This window comes from Heterocephalus glaber, unplaced genomic scaffold (assembly GCF_053883595.1).
Source record: "Heterocephalus glaber isolate CG9 unplaced genomic scaffold, H.glaber_assembly_v1.0 deba00001481, whole genome shotgun sequence".
Taxonomy (NCBI): Eukaryota; Metazoa; Chordata; class Mammalia; order Rodentia; family Bathyergidae; genus Heterocephalus; species Heterocephalus glaber.
Window position 1 is genome coordinate 48615421 of NW_028258317.1, and position 15770 is coordinate 48631190.

General features: G+C 40.2%; 1 protein-coding gene across 8 annotated transcripts in view; it reads right to left on the reverse strand.

Moving 5' to 3' along the window:
• Positions 1 to 3342: 3342 nt before the first annotated feature.
• Positions 3343 to 15770, reverse strand: part of Vldlr (very low density lipoprotein receptor) — a 34833-nt gene continuing 22405 nt past the window's right edge. For 6 of the 8 annotated variants that reach the window (XM_004838221.4, XM_004838219.4, XM_087184019.1 and 3 more), the window contains 15 exons: positions 14601 to 14972; positions 14376 to 14498; positions 14166 to 14288; positions 13588 to 13707; positions 13347 to 13472; positions 12681 to 12852; positions 11842 to 12060; positions 10190 to 10308; positions 9466 to 9605; positions 9027 to 9168; positions 7656 to 7802; positions 6620 to 6703; positions 6168 to 6248; positions 5186 to 5355; positions 3343 to 3994 (listed from right to left, as the gene is read on the reverse strand). In XM_004838221.4, coding sequence (XP_004838278.1) covers positions 3959 to 3994; positions 5186 to 5355; positions 6168 to 6248; positions 6620 to 6703; positions 7656 to 7802; positions 9027 to 9168; positions 9466 to 9605; positions 10190 to 10308; positions 11842 to 12060; positions 12681 to 12852; positions 13347 to 13472; positions 13588 to 13707; positions 14166 to 14288; positions 14376 to 14498; positions 14601 to 14972 — 2174 coding nt within the window. In that variant the 3' untranslated portion in view covers positions 3343 to 3958. The remainder of the gene's footprint in view (positions 3995 to 5185; positions 5356 to 6167; positions 6249 to 6619; positions 6704 to 7655; positions 7803 to 9026; positions 9169 to 9465; positions 9606 to 10189; positions 10309 to 11841; positions 12061 to 12680; positions 12853 to 13346; positions 13473 to 13587; positions 13708 to 14165; positions 14289 to 14375; positions 14499 to 14600; positions 14973 to 15770) is intronic. The other 2 variants (XM_021252758.2, XM_004838220.4) reach the window with 1 other exon arrangement.

A 15770-nucleotide genomic window follows, 5' to 3' on the forward strand; every position in this document is an offset into this window, starting at 1 on the left:
CCATGATTAGTCGATGAGACAGTCCCCAACATTTCCATCTGACAGGAGGGCTTGGTAACTTGCCAAGCTACCACATAAAAGACCATCACAGAAGTTTGTCCTGTTAAATGTGCAGCCTGCTGCTTCACAATAGAACCACCTGGCCTCCCAGAAAACTGCTTTGAAATGACCCAAGGTCCCCTGCAGAGCCCACAACCCCCACACTCTCCCTGACTTATTCTTGCCTTAGTGTCCACAGGTGGAAGGGGACCGTGTCAGTGGTCCTACTTCAATCCCAATTCTCAGATAAACCAGAAACATGATGGTTTCAGGAGACACCATGGGAAATGGGACTCATTGTATCTACGAATCTCCCAAAGGTCATATCTGGCTTACGTTCAGTTTTGTACTAATGAAGGAAGATTGGAATGAAGTATATACAAATACAGGTGATTATCCTTCATGTAAATTTCTTTGAGCTGTTAACCTCCATGCTAGATTTGAGAGAAATAAGTTTATAAAATTGTTCATCTTCAAATTAATTCCTCCTGTACTTGAAAACAAGGTGCCTTCGAAGATTTTTCTAGACTTCTATTTATTCTACAACTCTCACAATTTAGGACCATAATATGGCTGAAACATGTATATACACCTTTCAGTTTTCTTAAATATTGAGCTTAAAACAGTATATTATAAAACTGAGGGGCTTAGATTTAGAGATCAGGATTAGCAGGTATATTATTTATTCTTAAATCTAAATTAGCAAAAAGATCTGTGATTTTCTGTTTTTTAAGTTTTATCACTATTAAAAGGAAGGAGTACAGGTTTCTTTGCATTTAAAGCAACACATTATTTGCTTAGGAAAGATTTCACTTGGTAAGAATTCTAGGTAATCATTCCAGTTGGACTATATACTACAAGAGAAACCCTTCAAGAGAACCCCCCATGAATCTTCTGGTTTGGGGTGAAAACAGTTAAGAGCTGGACTTTAGATTAGTCTGCAGCTTCTGCTATGTACTTAACAGAAGCATTAGTCCTTTAAATGGTCCCTAGTGCTGCTGCTCAAAGCCTGTCTTCTCATTTTTGAGAGAGCCTATCAGACTTCCAAAGATAGAAAGAGAAAAAAGGAGAAACTGCCAAATTTGAAGCCTCAATATTTTTTTGCTGTGAGTTCAAGAACCAGAGGCTGAGAAATGATACCAAGACTTTAAAATATCTGTAAGGTATTGTGACCTACTGGGACTACTTCTTGCCAAACAGAAGATAGCTTGCAAAGAGGCTACTTAAAAATTTGGTCTCAGAGACTTGCCTAGATTTCTTTACCAGGGCCCACAAATCTGTTGATTTTTCTGTTATTTATAGCAATTCCTAAAATCTCTGGAGGACCCACTTTCAGTTGCTTTCTATAAAAGGCTCATATAAGGGCAAATATCTTCCTTTAGTGTTTGATAAGCTTCACATTTTACCTCTTAATAAGCTTTAGAGACAGCAACCTTATGCCAACACATCTCATATTGGATTCTTTAAAATTTTGCTAGGGTGATAAAGCCTAGGGTGGTAGTCCCTTATGAACTATTATTACATACTGACTTGACTAACACTCTAGCTATGTGATTCTTCTTATCTCAATATAACTATTTAGTTACTTCATTTTTTTCCCAAATGAATTTGTATCTCTTAAATTACGTACAATGAGTTGTACCTTGGATTTTTACTGAGGACAAGGTAAAAACAATGAGATGTCTTAGACTCTTCCAGGGTCATAAATTAGTACCCAGAATCTGAAAGAACACATAGAATGGATTATAAGCCTAAAGAAGATGACAGAGAATAATGCTTTATTTTATTTGCAAAACTACGATTTTGAGTCTTATAATTGATTAACATTGTATATCCTTATAATAGGGGAAAACACTGGTATCTTTAAGCTTCTAAAAGAGCATTTGGTATTACATTAAAAAAAATATATCAGCGGTTTTAGTACCATAGCAGGGTCAAAGCACCAAAGAAATACTTCAGAGTTTACGTATGATAAATACCAACCTACTTACCCAACAGGCACTTCAGCTGGTCCCTGTCTCAGCAAGGTGTATGCACTGTTCATTATGATGAGTACTTATAGGGTAAGAAACAAGTAGGCAGCAGACAGTCCTACCTCAATGCCTCCAGGCTTTTCCTTCTGCATGGTTCACCTCCATACGTCCCATAAAATAAAGGTCCAAGTCTAGCCTTTCTCTTTCCCATTCATTTGACCAAAATCGCAAAGGAGTGTTCATGAGGTAACAAAATCAGCTTCCTCTTCATATACAATTATTGATCTTCTTACCTAAGCCAAAAGAAAGAACGCCTTCTATTCCATATGCAGGTGTATTATGAATGTTCCATCGATCCATGTATCTAGCCAAACATCTTCTGCTCATCTTCTTGCTGTTGCACTTGTCATTAATTCCAGATGGATCACTGCACCTTCCACAGTAGACTCCCCACCTACAATGGATCTACAGCATCTTCTCAGTGTTTCAAGCTTTGCATCTTTGCTTCCAGACATCTGGAGACTTTATAGTAAGGAAGTGATGACCAACCTCACCATACTCAAACTCCTTTTTTATTCTTCATACTAAAAGTTCCAGAAATGGCCCACAGAAGGAATCTGTCCTAGTCTAGCCAGGCTGACAATTTTGAAGATACTACAATGGTAGTAGAACATTAGAGCAATGATTTTCAAACTTTAGGTGACATCAGTATCATGGGAAGAGCTTGTGAAAATGTAGACTCCTGGGCCCCAAGCTCAGAGTTTCTAATTCAGTAGGTCTGGGAGGGAGCCTCAGAATGTGTATTTCTACAAGCTCCCACATGATATGGATGCTGCTGCACCCAGGACCACACTGAGAACTAACACCTTAGACTCAAGAATGATGGTGGTTGTTGTCCTTCCTGACCATTTTCATAGTAAGACAGAGTAGACTTTCATAAGAAGAAAGCCCTTCCCTATGCCTTAGAAGGCACTTGTCCTTGATCTACATATGACAGAATATGGAAAACAGAGAATTGTGTACAAAGCAGGAGAATTAGAAATTTCCGCACATGCTTCTAGATCAAACAAATGAAAGAAAAAGGGAGTTCTGTAATCAGGAGGAATTCTGGGTACAGACTAAGGTAGTATCTTTTACAAAATAAGAAATATTTGGAGAGAAAATGTTAAATAGTACCTTGTCTTTAGTTAGTACTTGGTTGAGAGAAGCTTGCCCGATTACAGGCTTAGTACACAACAACATCAAGAGCGGCAGCTCATACATTTAGTTAGAAGACTTGATGCTACTCAGGCTGTTTTTAACAATTCATCTTAGAGGAACAGGCACAAACCATGGTTAAGCTGCTTGATTTAATTTTTAGCACTTGAAAAAAAAATGTACAGCAGTTTTTTGAACACTCAGTCTTTGTAAACCTCAACTGAGGTCAAAGATCTCATTCTTACGTACAAAATTAGTTTACAAATTTTTTGGCAATTTCATCTTAGTAACCCGTTTTATCCTATTGCCATTGTCCCAACCATTGAAAAAGTTTACAATAATTTACATAGAAATATTTTCAAAGTGCTTAAGAATAGTGATTGTTCTCTGGGATATTTACAGATGGCCTATACATTGTATATACAGGTGGTATACACTATAGCACAAGTTTCATTGCTGGAATATGGCTTTCTAGGGAAAGTGCATATTTGGCCAGAGGTGGCAATACTGTCTAAAAATTCAAGGGTTACAGACACTTGGTAACCACATCCAAAGCTGAAGTAGAATGTGGACAAGAATATTTACAAAAATAATATAAAAATGGTCAAGTATACAAGCTTGATCCACACCAAGGTATCTCAATGTTCTTCCAGATGGGAGGAAGAAACAGACTTCAGCTGCGGGCTGGGTTACTGTTCCAAAGTGGCTATTACTGCTTTAAACCTCAACGTCAAGCCAGGTCTCAGAGGTCAAGCTAGATCATCATCTGTGCTTACGACTGATATCTGTGGAAAAGAAAAAATTCAGAGTGAGTTCAGTGATCCCTCATGGGTGGCAACTCTGGTCTCTGAAGTGCACTCTGCTTTTGAGTTAGTTATTCAAAGACCCAAAGTACTTAGGAGGGAAGTCAAAAACGAAACAGAAGTGAATGGTACCATGCATGCATTTAACTTGATTTCAACTCCCTAGCCTGAAAAATCTGAAATGCTCAAAAATTTCAAACGTTTTAAACACCAATGACACCACAAATGGAAAACTTCACACATAACCTCATGTTACAGATGCATTGCAGTCTAAATGAACATGAACGTGTGCTAAAACTACTGTATAAAATTACCTTCAGGCTATGTGTACAAGGTGTACATTAAATAAATGGATTTTGTGTTCAGACTTTGGTCCCATCCCCAAACAATTCATTATGTATTATGTATATGCAGTAATTCCCAAATCTGAAAAAAATCCCAAATCTAAAACACTTCTGGTTCCAAGTATTTTGGATAAGGGCTACACAACCTGTACCTACTTGGCAGAGAGTAAAAATAGTATGACTGATTCTGCAGATTCTATATAATGATCATAGCCCTTGGGAAAAAAAATCTGAAAAGACACAGGTGTGCTACAAACTGACCACTATTACATGCGTCTCCAGAGAGCTCAAGAGGGGAGTGCTCGGTACATTTTGTTCAGCTTGTTCCTTAGTGAAGGCCAAATACTCATTCGAGTTTCCATTTGAAGGACAAATGAATGACTCCATCTCTGAAAGACAAGCTAGCTACACTAGGCAGAAAGGGGTACTTTTCTAAGTAAAATAAATCAATACTTTTGGTTATACTGATTTAAGCCAACTCGTTCATATACATATATTCCCTACATAAGATGATTTATGTACCCAGAACTCAAGGATTTCACAGTTTTAAAAGAAGCTACTTGGTTTGTGCTAGTATTTACATGCTGTTTTTGTAACAAACATACTTCAAATACCGTAGTACAGAAATGACCTTAAATTGACCTACTTGCCGTCTTGTGTGGATGAGATGCTTATCAACTGACTGACTTATGTTCTAAGAGGCTAGCCTGTCTACTATATGATCCTAATGGCTATTCCTAGCCCAAGCAGCCATAGCTCAAGTTAGTGGTCTCCTTTAAGAAGTGTCTCACTTCAAGTCACGGTGTATTGAGACACAAAGCTGACTTACTGCTGGGTACGTGTGTCCAACAGAAGCACTGTGTCTGCCGATGTCTATTGAGAGGTCTTCTTCTGTGGTCTTCAAGTACACAGGATTGTCAAAGTTCATGCTCTTCATGTTCTTGTTCTGCCAATTCCTCCACATCAGGTAGCCACCTACTGCTGCCATTGCTAAGAGTACTGAAAAAAGTTAGAGGATGATAAAATGAGGTCTGGTTCTGAACATGTGCAAAAGGTAATGTTCAGGGATCCACGGCCACTGACATTAATTAGTAAAAGGTCCAAGTTTTAGAGAGCTGGGATAGCTAAAAGTTGGCATATAAATGAGCCAGAAGGCAATAATAAGCTTAGCTCAGTGGTTGTGTTATTCTGTGTACTAGAAGAGAACTAGCTGCATCCAGCCATGCAAGCATAAAGTCCCAGGCCCCACCCCAAGGCCAACTAAATTAAAATTGCAGATGCTTCTGGAGTGTTATTTAGGTGTTTCTGGTGTTAAATAAGGTTGGAAGCAAGTAATCTTGGATAAAGAGACCATTAAAGCAAAGTGCTTTAGTTTATATGTCTGATAATAGCTTCAGAAGTCCTCTTCCCTGGGCTTGAAAATCCTTAACTACTTTTCATTCACCCTCTACAAGTCCTATAACTCTTCAGAAAAGCTTTTAAACATTTGTGCATCTTCTCTGCATGAAGCAGCAGAAACATTTCAAAGGAATAGGATTCTTGTTAAAGGGACTTACGGTACACGGGGCTAGGCCAGCCTTAGGACTCTAAAGTAGAAGGCAGTAAGCACCTTTTATGTAACTGCTGAACACTCAGCGCTGAATAAACTAAAGAAAAATATGGAGCCATAGTGTGCTGGGTGGGGGAGGGAATGTGATTTGGTGCTGCAAGGGCTATGACAGTGTATGGGTAGGTGAGTCCAGGAGAACTGGAAATGTCCATTTGTTATCTGAGAAACTTATCAGATCCACACACAAAGGGAATCTACTTACAGAGGGGGAGGATGGCCCAGGCAGCAGAAGTTCCTTGTGGGGGAACACTGACCTCTGGTATTGCTGTGGTCACATTGATCCCTACAGGAGAAGAAAAGGAATCAATTTATAAGGACCCGAATCCAGACTCAGAAATCTACCCACCAGGTGGAGACCCTTGTACCTTTGCATCCCATCCTGATGTCCAATGTCTTCCACAATTATATACCCCAAAACACTCTGGCCTGGAACTATCTAAGTCCCATGCTCTAAGAGTCATTTCATTAACAGTGCCATAATAGAAACATTAATAAGTGGGGGTAATCTAGGATATGAGGTTCCAAGTCTTTGGAATTTAAATACAGGTTACCAATAAGGGGCAGAGCTAGTCGTTAAAGGTTGAATTAATTGTTTAAGCTATAAAAATGTGGCTGTTAGTTGTGATTAACAGTTTGCAGTACTGAGCCAAATACCTCCAAGAACTAGTCCACTAGTTGGTAGAATTTCTGTTGTGTTGGTATCTTTTGACTCCCTGTAAGCCACAGTGGTTGCAGTACCTGGATTATAAAAACCAAGAACCTGGTTAATGCCAAGGTTCCTGAATGGCTAGCTGTTTCGTTCAGACAAGCCATGCAAAAGGTTATTTTAATACCAGGTGCAAGGGACCTAAGTTGCCTAGTGGATGCATCTAAATTGAGAGAAATAGTCTTTATGCAAAAATAGAGATACATGAAACTGAGGACTGAACAGTCAGAGTGTAGAATTTGCGAATTCAAAAAGATGCACAGCCACACTTAGCCATTCTTAACAATATTCCAGACTCCTGGAAGTTACAAGAAACGTCTTCTAGATTCTCCAGTGTAGCAAGCTCACCAAATTGTCTTGCAACTACTTTCTCAGCAGTGACTTAGTCCCTGTCATGTCACAGAATTAAGCTCATAAGAGCCTCATCATGAGTTCCTTGCTCACAAGTTTAATTTGCCACTTAATTGAAAGCTAAGAAAAAAAGATTGAAATGCAAGTTCAGTTCAAGCTACTATTATCCACTAGCCCAGTGGTGGTGAACCTATGGCACACATGCCACAGTGGGTTGTCTGTTATCACTGAAAGCTGTAAAAGGTTTGCCATCACTGCTATAGGCCATGAGGTTTCTTGTAAGCAAGGCCTCCCTTAAGAATAACTTCAGCCTGCCTTCTATGGAAGGAAATGTTAAGACTTTGTTTAGTTATCTACAAGTCAGCTAGCTCAGTGCTGTTATGGGACTAAGGGGGTACAAATTGGCATGAGGTATGTTGATTTCTTAGTGACCTATAAATTCACCTAACATTGACATGGATTACAAGTTAGGTCTAAAGTACCAACATGAACATCTGACATGCAACAGTAGAGGGTATGTTCTCAAATTTATTCTAAGAGTTAGCTAAAACAGAATTCCAGGCCAGTTTCTATAGCTACTGGTTTATATTGCCTCTGTGTGTCCTCCCTGTTTTGAAACACGAAAAGCCTTACTTTGGCACTGTCGCCCATTTTCCTCCAGACTGTACCCACTGGGACAGGAGCAGGTATACTTTGGAGAGTGTTCATTAATCTGTGGTGCTGGCAGGCACAGGTATTCACATCCTCCATTCTCCATGTCTTCATCACACCAGTTTTTACCTACTCAGAAAAAAGTCCTTCAATATAGGTATTCCAGGGCCTACTATACAGAAACTTCTGGATCCATAGAGCTTATACTTATCTACTCTGTTGAATCTTCAAGTGAGAGTAATATCAATGGAAATTAGGTATTAGGGCAGAGGCAGCAAGCTCTAAGGACACGAGGCTCAGGAAGACTTCAGGTAGAATAAGAACTACAGTATGTCCAGAGAAAAGTGCCAAAGGTAGAGGTGGAAAGGGAAGGGAGGAGAGGGAAGGAAGGAGGCAGACGGTGAGAGAGTGTACTCGCACAAGATCGGCTCTCATTATTCATCCAAGGCTAGAATGAAAGCTCAGAAGGAGGTCACATGTGTTCTGGCTTTACTTGACTCGTTCTTACAAAGCAGAAGGGAGCTTAGCTGCTGGAGATTTGCGATGGGCCAGGTGAGTGTTTTGGGAAGGAGAATATATGTGTTTGAGGATCTGTACAATCCTGTATAAGAAGTGTCATAGTGGGGAGGGAGGTGTTATGGGTTGAATTGTGTCCCTTCCTAAAACTTGCATAGTGAAGTCCTAATGGCCAGTACCTTTACAGGCATAATCAGATTACAATGTGGCCAGAAGAGTTGGCCCTATTCCAGTATGACTGGTTTCTTTCTTAGAAGAGGAAATTTGAACATATCGTGGGTAGAGGGAAGATGATATGCACAGGCAAAGGGAGATGGCCATCTATAAAAGGCAAGGAGAGGTGCCTGGGACAGATCCTTCCCTCACAGTCCTCAGAAGGAACCAAGCTACCCAATCCTTGATTTTGGACATTTAACCTCCCGAACTGTGAGGCAATGAATTTCTGTTGTTTAAGACACTCATTTGTGTACTTTGCTTTGGCAACCCTAGAAAATGAATAGCAGAAAATGTTTGTGGCATAAAAGGCTACTAGGAAGTCTGTTGCAAGAGGCTTAGCAAGAGGGATGGATGGTCAAGGGGATATGGAAGAAATAGAGACAAAAGCTCTGACATGGAGAGTCAGAAGGCAGCTATGAGCTGATGTTCTGAAGCTCTCTCATGGAGATGGCAGACATAAGGTACCAGCCATGGAGTGTGTAGTATGTGAGGTGGGGAACAGGAGGGCAGAAGCTCCATTGTAAGGAAAGTGGAACTGGTAAAGAATGATTGACACCCAATAGGTTTTGGGTCATGCTGCTGCCTTATGGTGTCACTAAAGATTGCACTTCTCCACGTTACCTGATGGCTGTACAAGTTCATGATAGACGATGATGTCTTGAGCATCATTAAGGTTGTTGACTAGAGTAGCCAACTCTGATCCAGTGAATTTATTGGCACCATAAACTGCTTCATTTTCCCCATCTATCCAGTACACACGATCCTGAAACAGAGCCCTTGTGGTTAGTATATACCCCTACAAGTGAATTATCTGAGATCATCATTACTTTCTGGCTTCTTCATGGACTAAGGTTTATATCTAATGACATATTAGATTATAAAACTATAAGAGAAGCAAATAAAGGTTTCTCAAAGTGCTTCGAGGAATTGCTATTCAATTTGTACTGGATTTTAAGTGAAAGTAGGTTTTCATGGTGTCCTATGATCTTCCCTCCTTTCTCTATGCCTCATCTTTCTCCTCCAAGTCTCTAGCAACTTAGATGTGCAACATACATCTTACCTCAAATATGGTTAGGGCAAGAGGGTGAGCCAGGAACTCCAGAGACTTTAGGACTATCCTGCGATCTTGGCCATTCAAGTCCACACTGGAAAGCATGTGCAACTTGGAATCAAGCCAGTAGAGGCGGCTTTTTATAAGGTCTAGGTAGAAAAAAAAAATAGTCATTATATGGTAGTGATTACTGTTCTGGCTTCCATTTAAAATAGCTGAGGAATCTAATATACTTTCCTGGTTCCTTTTGCATCAGGGGTTCTTAATGGGGATCCCACAAAACTTGTGAAGCTGCATACAGAATCTGTATCTACATTCATTTGGAGGACTAATGGGGGTATCTAAAGATCTCAAAGTAACTACCTTAGGAAATGTGACATTGTAGAAAGCATTAAAAGAGGCTAGCATTTTGGTCCTTTATCTGGGATGAGCCAGATCCAAAACGTTACAAGATTACAGTTCTGGAAATGCTAAGGACCTTTGCAGGGAGAATTCAGTGTTCACTGAATTTGTGTCACATGTTGACCAGAATGGATAACTAGTCAGTCAGTCATTATGGAGCATGTAATTGTTAATTCCATCATTCTACTTGTGATGTTCAGTTACTCTTATACAAAGTTCCTGCTATGGAAAGAATCAGGACAGTCATCTGGTGTAGTCCAGAATTTCTGATGGAGAGGAGTTGAAACACTCTGAAGATGGTTACACTCGTGGGCAAGAACAGCATACATACCAAGGGTAATTCCGTTAGGCCACTGGATGTCCACAGTCACCAGTGGGCGTCTATCAAATCCATTCATTCCTGCTTTTTCTATTTTAGCTGGTTCACCCCAGTCTGACCAGTAAACAAAGCTAGGAAGAATCAAACCAGAAATATGCCTTTGAGGTTTAGAAGGAATAAAGTCATAGCTTGAAGCAAAAGTTTAAAGTTTAAACAGGAAACTCGAGAAATTGATTCTCCAGAGACGCATAGTGACACTTAGGGGTCTAAATTATGTTCAGGGTAAACAAAATTTAACACCAAGAATCTACAAACTCATTATCAACTGTATTAATCTGTATCAGTCGGACTCTTAAATTTCAGCCCAAAGTCACAAGGTTAAATATATTCCTTTATAAATGGAGAACTCTTTGAGAGGAGTAAATAAATATCATTTAATAGTAGATGCTGGCTGATTATGTTCAAATGATACTTCACAGAGGCCAGTTATAATTACTCTCTCCCACTCTGCTAGGCCCTCTGCCTTACACCTCCTTACTGCCTTATTTCTTTAGTCTTTGTGATCTGCCTACACTGCTGTTAGTCTCTGTATGTGTATCTCATAATTACCTGCTCAGAGAAGTTGCATCTAATTGGATCAGATACTCTTCAATCTAAAGTGCCTCTGAGCACCGAGGATCTTATGTCAGTTACCTCTCGGGCCATTGACCAGCCTGAAGGAGGATGGCATGTGTAGTCTACTATGCCCTGATCCAGCCAACTGTGCCCAAGTTAGACCCCTTACAAAATGTAGGACACAGTGATTTGTGGAAGTGCTGGACATTCCCTTTCTCATGGGGCAGGGGCGGGGACAGGGCGAACAGCCTTTCTACCCATTTCAGAGATCTCTCTCAGAAAAGAGGAGAAAACAAAATACCCTACTGTGGAGCAAGAGAACATTATAAATTTCATTGCAATTTTCCAAATTATTTATTATTTGATCCTGAGTGGTTTTCTACTTGATTGAAGTATTCATTGAAATAAGAAGGTGATAGCATTTAATGCCACTCTCTCTATAATTTTTTTTTCCTTAACCATGTTCCAGAATGGTAAAATATTAAAGAAAGTATTTATTTGTATTCAGTGATTGTGAATAGTTTCTGACGTCATGTTACAGCCATTCAAGGTTTTTCTTTAATCACATTCTAAAATGATAGAAAATTAAAGATGAATCAGGCTTTATGAATAAGCTTTGTTGCTCTTGTTCCCTTTACCTTAAAAAAAAAACCACCACACAATAACAAAAATATCACCCTTAGTCAAAGTTAGGGAAACCCTTCAATGAAATGTTTCTAGGAAAGTCTGATTATTTCAACAGAAATTTCGAACAAATTGCATTTCTAAATGGAAGCCTTGAAGCAATGTGATTATCAAAATCTCAATATTTCATGCTACTATTTAGGTCTGCTCATCCATAGCTAACCCAGCAGCATATTCAGCCAAAAAAAGTCACTTGTACAGAAGTTGGTTAGGCATAAGTCTTCAAAGTTTCAAACACAGCTTTGGGCATAAACACATGAGATCATAGAGGGGGACATTCCATCATGGCACTACTGACATCCTGAACCAGATAATTCATATTTCTGATAAGTCTTGGGACGTGTGACAGGAAACAGAATACAAACCCAGACAATGGGTCCACAGCTATGGAGGCAGGTTCTCGCAAGTCAGAATTAAACAGGAACTTTCTCTTGGTCCCGTCTAGGGTAGCTACTGAAATAGTCTTAGAAGCCGCATCAGTCCAGTAGATGGTCTTGTACACCCAATCAACAGCAATGGCTGCAGGATTATAGACATTGTCGATCATTTTAACATGTCTACCAACCTTGTCATCAATTGAGGCACTGAAACAGAATAGGTCACAAGAAATTTATGAGTTCGTCACCATTAGAGCCTGGAGAAGGAGCTTTCTGCCTATGAAATGGCCAGGGACTTTCTTTATTCAGAAAGGCTAACATCATAGCTAATAACATCATGGCTAATAACATCGTAGCTCACCACTCATGCTGCTTGCTGATGTTGAATTAGTAATACTAGTTTACTAGGTTTTCTAGGTGCTGATATTTACTCTGTGTACAAACAGAGCAAAATTCTAAGTGAAGTTATTTGTTTCAGTAGCCATCATGTGAATTCTCTACAGTTCCCATTTTGAAAAGCTGCTACTACCATTTCTATTTGTAGCAATAAGAAGCAGTTCTCAACTGCAAAGAAAGGGAGAAAATATGAGAAATGAAGGTATCATCTGCTGCAATCTTCCTTCTGTAATCACCTTTTACTTCATAAAGGTTAATTTCTAATTACAAACTGACAGTAACTTAATAGTTAAAGAATCGTTATGAGATTTAATTTTCTAAGGTAAGTAAATGCTAGTCGGAGGCAAAGATAAGAGAACCCCTTCCACATCTTCCCACAGGCCAAGTGACAGTGACTTATGCCAAGAAAAGGGAATGGAACTGAAAGTTACCTGAAGATGGCCTTTTGGCTCAGATCAGCCCAGAACAGTTTCTGAGCAGCAATATCGGCATCAAGAGCCACAGTGTTTCGTAGCTGCTCAACTAGTTGGATATATTCTTTCCTCTCTAAACCAATCTTCCTAATGTCTCTTCGGTTAGTAAAGATCAAACTTGGTTCTTTTCCTGCAAGACAAGAGTTAAGGGGACTCAGCTTTTCCATAAGAAGGGAAGGTTCTTCTAAGTCATCTCCTTTCGACAGAGGAGCACTTACAAAGTAAAGGTACTGCTAAAAGCAGTAGCACCCAGTCTGGAGTTTTTGGCCCTGGGACCTCAAATTGCTTCCCACGTTCTAGGAAGGCAGTCCTGATGTTATACTGTTCAACAATAGGGCGGCTGATGAACAAGTTACCTTTAAGAATTGGACTCAGTTTCAGAAGCAGAAAGTAAGCAAACCTGGTAAGTGTTCATGTTATCATATGCAAAAGGAAAGCCCACGGCACATGCCTGGGGAGATGACCTGCTATTTCACCTATCCTATTGCACTAGGAGTGTAGTAGCATTGCTCTCAAGCGCTATTTAATTTCATATCTGGTTTGACTGTTTCTATCACTGGCTGTACCTTTTATAAGCACTTACTCATAAAGGTACCAGAGCAACACCAGTCCAAGTCCATTTACCTACTGCCTTGCACACGCCAGTGGCAAGATCCATTTGATAGCCACGACTACATTCACATTTGTAACCGCCTTTTAAGTTGATACAAATTTGACTGCAGATTCCCGGATTTTGGCATTCGTCAATATCTAGGAGGGAAATTAGAATTAGTCTTGCTAGATGTACACTGCCTCACGTACCTTACTAGATGTACACTGCCCTTTCCCATCTCCCCAGGGGGCCAGGTTACCTTCTTCAACTCACCTCCACAGGTCTTCCTATCTATCAGCTCAAACCCAGCTGCACAGTCACATTCGTAGCCTATGACTAGGTCTTTGCAGATGTGGGAACATCCACCATTATTTATCAAGCATTCGTTAACATCTGGAATAAGAATAACAGCCAAATCACTTGACAATTTATTCTCAGGTGGTATTTGTCTTGTTACATTTAAAATCCAGGTTATTTGTGATAACTTCTCTAGCTGGCCCATTCAAACCCATGATTTTTCTAAGCACTAATGATTTGTTTTATAGATAATCTCCACATCTATCCTAAGATGTGGATGTAGATATTAACCTCAAAATCCTTGGCAAATCATCAATGAATTAAGCAGTATTTAGTCAAATTTCTCTATTGCTAATGAACTATCTTTTAGGAGGTTAAATTATAAACTAGTTTGTTAGTGTCTAGATTTTCGAGTCACAACATTTTGATCTCAAGCCTAACAGTTACATTTGGGTTCATTCAGAGTTTAACCAAGCACCCCAGGTCCAAGCAGCATAAGCCATTCTGGGCTAAATTAATCTTCCCAGCTCTGTCCCAAACAACCCTTCACTTACGACATTCCTTCAGGGGCTCATCACTCCAGTCTCTGCAGTCCTGCTCCTGGTTACAAACTTTGATCATATCTATGCATTCACCACTTCTGCACTTGAATTTTCCAGGGCCCAAGCACTGATTGGCTGCAAGGAGAAACAGAGAAGAGTTTCCACTGGTGGATATGATCAAAGCAATCCCTCCCCTAACCAACATGAAGAACCCTTATGCACCATTTTTGCAGTTGACTTCATCAGAACCGTCAACACAGTCTCGGATGCCATTACACTGCCTGCTGCCATGGATGCAGCTTCCATCCTCACATTCAAACTGGTCAGGTCGGCAGGTTCGAGAAGCTATGAAGGAAGGGAACAGCATGGAATGAAGCCAGCCAATGTATCCTCAGTTGATACACAGAAGAGAACAGAGCGTGCCACGCTGGGAAGAAAGTGACTTACGACAGTTAACCTCATCGCTGCCATCTTTGCAATCAGGATCCCCGTCACACCGCCACTTTTTGTGGATGCACTCGCCGGAGCCGCACTGGATCTCACTGGCTGGACACTTGGTGTGCATCACTGGCTGGCGGCCACACTGCTCAAGGGACTCATCAGACTGGTCTGAGCAGTCTGCATCATCATCACACACCCAGCTGAGGGGGATGCATGAGGAGGTGCTGCACTGGAACTCGTGGGCACTGCAGGTTGGTGGGGCACAGTCGAGTTCGTCGCTGCCATCGTTACAGTCGTCCTGGCCATTGCACACAAAGTTTCTGGAGATGCAGCGGCCACTGGAGCAAGTGAACTCATCAGGGCTACACGTTATGTTGCCTGCCAAGAGAGAAGATGCCCCATTGAAAGGGCATCAGCATCGATTTTGCACAAGACTTCTGTCCCAAAATCAAGTATCTTGATCTTTGATCATTCATTTCCTAGCTTAGCTTAAAAGGAATGGTGGAATTACGGCAAGAATAAATTCCTGGGATATGAAGAAAAAAACAATCTCACTGTGTAAAAAAAATTGCAAGCACACTATGAATAAGAAAAGAACAGAAATAAAGGACCAAGAAAATGGCTAAAGACTAGAAATTAATTTGAGACAAGAACAACAATTGACTCATAAAGGGATAGTGATCAATAACTTATAGAGAGTTATAAGCAATTTCACTTTAGAAGGCAGGACTGAGTTATGCCTAACTCAACATACTGCATGTCAGGCCAGGCTAGCTGAGAATATCATGCGTCAGGCATAGAGGCTATATAATACAATAGTCAGTAAGGTGCTATATCTAAAAAGAAGTAAACCATATAGCACTATACATGGTTCTTTCTTTTTTGATCCTTTAAATGAAGATGAGGAATAAGAAGTCTTAAACACTTTTAATTTTTAAGAAGTCACTGCCAGGGGTACAAACACAATCTTGCAATCAGGTCTGAAGGTAGTAAGGAGCTAGTCATATTAGCTGGTTTGTACTTCAACTTAAATTCCTGCCAAACATATTAAGGTCACAATTTGATGGTAACTGGAACGCAGACCATGACTCTCTTGGGAAGCAAAGTCTAGATTTATGAGGGAAATACTTGGCAGCTACAGTGCTTACCAATACATATATAGTTCTACGATTGAAC